Source organism: Hippocampus bargibanti, linkage group LG20 (assembly GCF_051943395.1).
Source record: "Hippocampus bargibanti isolate YZ-2025 linkage group LG20, ASM5194339v1, whole genome shotgun sequence".
Taxonomy (NCBI): domain Eukaryota; kingdom Metazoa; phylum Chordata; class Actinopteri; order Syngnathiformes; family Syngnathidae; genus Hippocampus; species Hippocampus bargibanti.
Genome location: NC_142753.1, coordinates 3,595,656 through 3,603,455, shown reverse-complemented (window position 1 = coordinate 3,603,455; position 7,800 = coordinate 3,595,656). Strand labels below are relative to the sequence as shown.

The 7,800-nt window shown below is 46.1% G+C and overlaps 1 protein-coding gene across 2 annotated transcripts in view; it reads right to left on the bottom strand.

Annotated features, from left to right (window-relative positions):
- Nucleotides 1-674: 674 nt before the first annotated feature.
- The window catches only part of trps1 (trichorhinophalangeal syndrome I), a 119,962-nt gene continuing 112,836 nt past the window's right edge, over nt 675-7,800 (bottom strand). For both annotated transcript variants that reach the window (XM_089023255.1, XM_089023254.1), the window contains one exon: nt 675-4,692. In XM_089023255.1, the coding sequence (XP_088879381.1) occupies nt 3,325-4,692 (1,368 nt within the window). In that variant the 3' untranslated portion in view covers nt 675-3,324. The remainder of the gene's footprint in view (nt 4,693-7,800) is intronic.

The window sequence follows — 7,800 nt, the reverse complement described above, 5'->3', positions numbered from 1 at the left end:
GAGAATTTGTGTCAACTAGTATCTAATAGTAGTCTCGGTGCAACACACAACGATTCACCATCGCATTATTTATGTTTTCCTTCTAATTTCGCCATCAACACTGATCAACTAGAAGTTTTCAAACCAAGCAAAGTACCCAAAATGCATTGTGTGTCGTTTTCTCGGACAGGGGCGTTCCAGACGTGACGTCACATCAGGCATCGTCATCAACTCGAAAATAAGACTTCCTGAATATTCAGCGCCAGTCTTAAAACGTAAAATATAGCTATATGCCGTGGAATCTTTGTAAAATATGCTCAGCAGAAGTTATTTGAAGTGATTTTACAAATTATGGATACAACTTGTCCGGAGGCGTCGGTTGTCCTTTAAGTAAGGCAGCAAGGCGGGTTAAGTTTTTTTTTTTCCCCCCTACCTGGTTATGTCATGACTATGTATGTAAACAGTTGAGAAGCACAAAAATAGTTTAACCGAGACAAGAGAAAATGTAAGGAAAAATAACGGTCTAGTTCCTGTGAAGTCATTGCACAGTAAAATGAATCAGTAAGACTGATAAGGTGACCTGGAGCACACTGCCTACTGGTTAGAAACCAGACTGTAAATTATTTAACGCCTCCCCACCCCCCCCCCCCCCCCCCCCAAAAAAAAAAAAAAAGGAAACATAATCAGTATGAAAACATGAACTAAATTGAGGGTCCTCGATTTACGCTAGTCCCGATTTATGACGAAGGTAGCGGTCAATGAACTTGTCACATTCGCTGCCGTTTGATGGTTTTATATTAATGTCCTTGTCAAACAAATATCGTCTGTAAATTCTGATTTTGACCACCGCGTTGGCAATTGCTATTGATTGATGACAGTGGGCGGCCATGACGAGGGAAAGCGGTGTCGTAAAGTCGTCATCAGTCGTGACATCAATTGAAAATGTTGATGGAGGCGTCGCTGTCGCTTTAAGGGGGAAGGTAGATGAAGTCCATGGGAATTTTTTTAGGGGTGGAATCAGATGACGGCGCCCGGAAAGGTCGGTTGCTGTTGAACAGTCTGCGGCTGGATGGCTTGAGGAGCAGGCGATGAGAAGAAGGAACGCCGATGCGTACGTGGATGTGCCGCAGCTTGGAATTGAAGTGGATTGACATGGAGATGTGAGACAATCTCTTTTGGTCAATGGATGCTACAGCTACGTGTTTGCTTTTAACATTTAGCTTGTAGCAGACGTGCATATTCCACCATGACGTCCCTTGATCCACTGGAGAAAAAGACATTTGAGCTTCTCCTCTTTCATCTATAAGTGCTTCGTACAACAAAGTGGATGCTGGAAGTGCTTAATATTGAATGACTATGTCTCTTGTGTTGCACCATTATTTGTTATTTAGTTTTTCAGTTGTTCTTTTGACTTCAAGATGGCGCCGCGAAAGTGCCTGCCTTTACAGCAGCTCCTATATTTTGTTTTGCTACTTCTTCCTTTCCCTTCCATCACTTTGCTGCTGTGAAATGTAAATTCCTCCACCGCGAGACTAATAAAGTCTAATCCAAATCCAATCCAGATAACAATTAAAAGGCGCTATTTTAGAATATAAAAGTCGGACTGCACCGCTTGGTTCTATCTATTTGCTAGCTACCTAGCTCGCTATCTATTTGCTATCTTTTGGCACAAGTAGCTATGTAGCTGGCTATTTATTACCTATATGGCTATCTAACTAGTTAGCTAAGTGTCTAGCTGGCTATCTATTTGCTATCTGTCTAGCTACATAGCTATGTAGCTGGCTATTTATTAGCTATATGGCTATCTAACTAGTTAGCTAAGTGTCTAGCTGGCTATCTATTTGCTATCTGTCTAGCTACATAGCTATGTAGCTGGCTATTTATTAGCTATATGGCTATCTAGCGAGTTAGCTAACTGTCTAGCTGGCTCTTAAGGTAATTCATTGCCTTAACACTGGCTATCTATTATCTATCTGTTAGCTAGCTTTCTGTCTATTTGAGTTACTTCCAGGTTGAGTGAACGCTGGCGCATGTGGCTGCCGCTTCTCACCCGCAGAAAAAACGATCCTGTGACTGTAAAGTGACCTTGAGAGTTTTGAAAGGCGCTTAGAAATCAAATGTTTTATTATTACAGTAAAGTCTCGTTATATCGATATCGGATATATCGATAGTCCCGGTTATATCGATACTATTTCTATGCACGCACGGAGAAAATTACATGCAAACAGGGTCGGATATATCGATAGTCCCGGTTATATCGATATTTTTTTGGACTCCCTTGAATATCGATATAACGAGACTTTACTGTATTGTTATTATTATTATTATTATTATTAGAATGAAGACCATCTAAAATCCAGATGCTCTTCATTCAAAATGATTCTATGCCGCCATAGGTTAACGACTCGTCATAAATCGAGGACCCCCCCTTAACCATCTTACCGCCCGACCCCTACCATTTGTGAGAACATCAGCTACATCATGTACATGTTAAAAACTTACAAATCATAAAAACATTCCCAAAAAAAAGAACAAAAATACAAGCAGGCGGGCTGGTGTGCAACACGCGTGACCCCTGAGGAGTGAAATAGCACAAACCTTCATTTTGTTTACATCCATGATCGGGGACGGACGCGCCCTTTGACCCTCACGCACACACACACTCAGACATACTTTTGTAACATATTTCCCCCAAAAAATAAACAAAAAAAATACTGAAAACAAATATTTGTCGTACCAAGTCTGGGAAAAAAATGCCTCTACAAAATAACCGATAAGAAAAAGTGTAAGAAATTGCATTTTTTTTGTAATAGAACAATATTATTGTCATTCTCATGAATATTTCTATTATTATTATTATTGGATACAAAATGTTAAGCAGGTTAATGATTGATTGTTGTTTTGTTCTATTTTCAGGCAGGCAATGGCAAAGGCAGCCAAGGAGGATCAGGAAAGCTGAAGGAAGGACCAAATTGTCAATTGGTTCCGTCCATGTTCCGGGTTGGCATCGTTTTCAAGCACTTTTGGGCCAGTTTCTGGATAGCGGCGTCCATATCAGAGACAAAAAGTCATGGCATTGGGAGTTTTTTTTTGCAGATGACGCGCTGACCCACTTTTGATCCAAATCGGATTTTTTTTTTTGCACAGCAGAGAAGGACGCCGGGTGTACCACCAATCCCCGTGATACCATCAGAACCGTTTTTTTTTTTTGGCTACTCATCATTTCTCTATGAATTTTCCTCCGTCCCAGCAGCACTTCGCAGGGGTCATATCTATTCCAGCATTGGGATGTTGTTTTGTACAGCTCGCCTTCGGGAGCTTCACGTCAATGTTCTCGAGAGGGCATCAATGCCCCTCCACGTTCTCCTGGTCAGCGCCGGATGCCATTTTGTGACCTTCCTCGCTTTCCTCTGTGGCGTCGTCGCAGGAAATGTCTTTTTTCGCAACGTCGCCGAGATCGCCGGCCGGCATTTCTTCCTCCGTTTTCGATTCGATCATCAAATCGGGACGCTCCGGTTCCGAAAGTGGATGTTCTGGATTCGGATCCACAGCGGCGTCGGCGCTCCGATCCTTCGACGGCGGCGTATTTTTGTCCGAGTCGCGGTGTAAGCCGCGCTGTATGTGCGTGGTGAAATCGTAGCGGTCGGCGCAGACGTGGAGGCAGAATCCGCACTGGAACGGCTCCCGGTCGGCGTGACAACTCATGTGCAGCGCGTACATGACCTCATCCAGGAAGTAGATGCCGCAGTGCAGGCAGCGGTGGCTGGGCTCGTCCTGCGTGGCCACGTCGGCGGTGACGCGGGCGGACGGGTTCCCGCTTTCCTCGGCGGCGACTTTCAGGCGTGCGGACGACGGGGACGCTCGCTTTTTTTTGTCCGGCGAATCGGCGGCGTCCCGCTGCCGCGTGGCGAGGTCCAAAGGCGCTTCGCTCTCCGCGGATGACGACGACGAGGTTTGAGGGTGGAGCGGCGGCGCCGGGTATTGCGCGGGGGCGGGCGGCGGCGGGAGCGGCGAGTACGGCGAGGCGCAGTAAGGCACGGCGGCGTAGCTCTGCGGGGGGTGCTGCTGCACCGGCGCCACCATGGCGCCCAGGTAGTGTGCGTTGTTCGCCAGACCCGCCGCCGCTGCCGCGCTTAAGTTTCCCATGCCGGAGGCGGCGGCCATCTTGTATTTGCTCCAGAAGCGCAGCCAGTCGGATTCGGGCGTCAAGTCGGGCGAGAGGGTGAGGGGCAACGGCACCGGGAACAGAGGGTACTGGTACTTCTCGATGGGCGAGCCCGGCGGCGAGTAATTGGACGCTTTGGACGGCCGCATGTACTTCTCGATGGGGCTCCCTCGTTCCGAGCCGCCCCCCGAGCCCACTTTCCCCGCTTCCGCTGCCTCGGAGGACGGCGGGTGAGACGGCAGCAGCAGCGGCGGCATGCGGCGGTGGATCTCCAGCGTCTGGTTGGCCAGAAAGGCCTGCGTGGAGCGCGGCGAGCGCGATCGGGGGGACGGCTGCTGCTGGCTCTTGACGGGTGCGCAGACCCGCTCCGCCTCGTCGCCGTTGACGCGCTCCTCGCCACCGCCGCCGCCGCCGCCGCTGGCGGACCGCTGCTGCTTGGGGGCGGGGTTCTCGGACGGCAGCGTGTCCGGGTTGAGGCGCTTGCGGGTGCGTCGGCGGATGATTTGCTCACCGTTGTTCTGTTTGATGATGTTGAGGGGTCTGGGCGTCTGCAACACAAGGCAAACCAGGTCACGATAGCACGCGGGGACGTTTTTCCACGTGAACGACGGGTGCAACCAATCACAGGACAACAAAAGTGGGACCGGGGTGGGACCTGCGCCTCGTCACAGTGGGCGTCACTTCAGGTTTGCGCATTTTTATTTACTGTTCAGTTCCTACACTGACCACAAGGCGGAGTGCTTACATCTGATCATTGAAGCTGCAACTGCAGTTGAACAAAACAAAAATAAATAATAAACATCCCAGTTGGGTAGCCATTTTAAAACGTGTTTATGATTGCATACCCAGGGTTACTTTAGGTCAGATGCCTCCAAGCACCAGAGGAGGGCGATATTCTAACTCATTCACTTCCAGATGATGTGGCCACTCCAGTGCCAGGGTTTTTGTCATTTTCACTCAAATTGCAGGACCCTCAGAATATTGAGTTTTAGGTTTACATAAACATAAACAACAGCGTAAGAAACCTTAGACTCTCTTGTTCCATCAGGAAAAAAAAGAGTTAATGAGAGTTAATTATAAGGGTCAAACAGTCACGTGCGAAAAATAAATATCGTATTTTCCGGAGTATAATGCGCACCCCCCACCCCAATGAATAGTGTATTTTCAAACTTTTTCCATATATAAGACGCACCTTCAATGAATGAAAAAGGTTTTCCAAATATGACGTAGAGCACAGGTGTTAAAGTCAAGGCCCGCGGGCCAAATCCGGCCCGCCACATCATTTTTTTTCGGCCCGCGAAAGCAAATCAAACTTGTTAAATTCCATGATGATTGCTAAAATCTGAGCCAAAATTTCATATTTTTGGATGTCAACCACAATAAAAGTCATTATTCTTGACTTCAGATTTGAAAACGAGTTATTCATTAATTTGCTGTGTGCTCTATATGTAATATTTGAAGGGATTTAAACATTCTAATGGGTTCCCCAAATTCATAACGGCCCTCGAGCGGAAACCATAACTACAATGTGGCCCGCGGCAAAAAATGACTTTGACACCCCTGACGTAGAGTATAAATATGTACAACTTGAACAAATGTAATATATAAATATATAAAAGTTTTCCTAATATAAGGCACAGCACATTGTAAAGTGCTACAGTAGAGGCTGGGGTTCTTATATGGTGGGGGAATGGAGTCAGTAGCTGCTGACAGTAGTTGCAGCTGAGACCTGTTGTGGCTCAGCATATATAAAATATACCTACTATCCGAAAGAATTCTACAAATATGTAGTCAATGTGTATTTATTCAATGACTGTGATTTATTGTAAAAAGCTTTTTTTCCTTATCACGGCGACAATATAACATGTTTTATGATGTGAAAAAAATATGGTTTATTTATTAATTTGTTGTAAATAATAGAGTGGGGAAAAATACACTTTCACTTCAAGATACGTAGATCAATGAGTATGCTCTATTTCAATACAACTGCCATGAAAGCTTGCTATCTAGCTGGCTGGCTATCTAGCTAGCTACCTCGCTGGCTACCGAGCCGTCTATCTAGCTGGCTACCTAGCTGGTTACCTAGCTGGCTACCTAGCTGGCTATCCAGCTAGCAACCTCGCTGGCTATCTAGCTGTCTACCTAGCTGGCTACCTATCTAGCTACCTAGCTGGCTATCTAGCTGGCTACCTAGCTCGCTACCAAACTGGTTACCTAGCGGGCTACCTAGCTGGCTATCCAGCTAGCAACCTCGCTGGCTATCTAGCTGGATAAGTAGCTGGCTACCTAGCTGGCTATCTAGCTGGCTACCTAGCTGGCTACCTAACTGGCTACCTAGCTGGCTACCTAGCTGGCTACCTGACTGGCTATCCAGCTAGCTACCGGACTGGCTGTCCAGCTAGGTACCTGACTGGCTATCTAGCTAGGTACCTAGCTGGCTATCTAGCTAGCTAATTAGCTGTCTAGCTAGCTACTTAGCTGTCTAGTTAGCTATCTGTCTGTCTATTAGCTATTTATCACTCAAAGAAAAACTTATCCTGTGGCTGAAAAGTGACCTTGAGACAACACCGGGAAAACCAAGGAGCTGGTGGTGGACTTCTGCAGGAATCGGACATTGAGAGGGTGAGCGCCTACAAGTACCTGGGTGTTACTCTCATCAATAAACTGGACTGGACTACAAACACGGATGCCCTAATCAAAAAGGGACAGAGCCACCTCTTCCTACTTAGGAAACTGAGGTCTTTTGGAGTTCACAGGTCACTCCTAAATACTTTCTATGACTCTGTGGTGGCCTCAGCCATCCACTATGGAATTGTCTGCTGGTCAGGCAGCATCACCACCCGGGACAGAAAAGGACTGGAACACCTTGTCAAGAGGGCCAGTTCTGTCCTGGGCTGCTCGCTGGACTCTCTGGAGGAGGTGGGCAACAGACGGACGCTAGCTAAACTAAAAGCTATGATGGACAGCCCCTCCCACCCCCTCCTGCCCACCCTGACAGCACTGGGTAGCTCCTTTAGCCAGAGACTATTACACCCGCGCTACAAGAAAGACAGGTACTGCCGCTCGTTCCTACCGACTGCTGTCAGGCTTTGCAATTCTCAGTGATCACATGTGAATAAAAAAAAATGGGTTGATGCAATATTTCAATGTGCCTTTCTTGATACTTGCACTATGTACAGTTTTTTTATGAAACGGTTTTGCACATTTACATTTTCACAGTATACAGTTGACAGTTTTATTTTGTTATGCTCAGAATATCTTGTTTTCTATCCTTTCACCCGCCACCCCATCCCCTTTCAATTGGATTGGATATACCTTTATTAGTGTCACAATTGGTGCTGTGGACTGCAAATTTCCCCATTGTGGGACGAATAAAGGTTTTCTGATTCTGATTCTGAGAGTTTTGAAAGGCGCTTATAAATGAAATGTATTATTATTATTATTATTATTATTATTATTATTATTATTATTATTATTATTAATATGACTTCACATATAAGGTGCACCGGTGTATAACATGCAGGGTCAGATTTTGAAGAAAATCAAGGCTTTTGGGTGTGCCTTATACACCGGAAAATACGGTAAATAGATCATGAAACAATCCCCTATTGACAATTTTGTCTGAAATGAACCAATGGGAACAAAGACAAAGTATT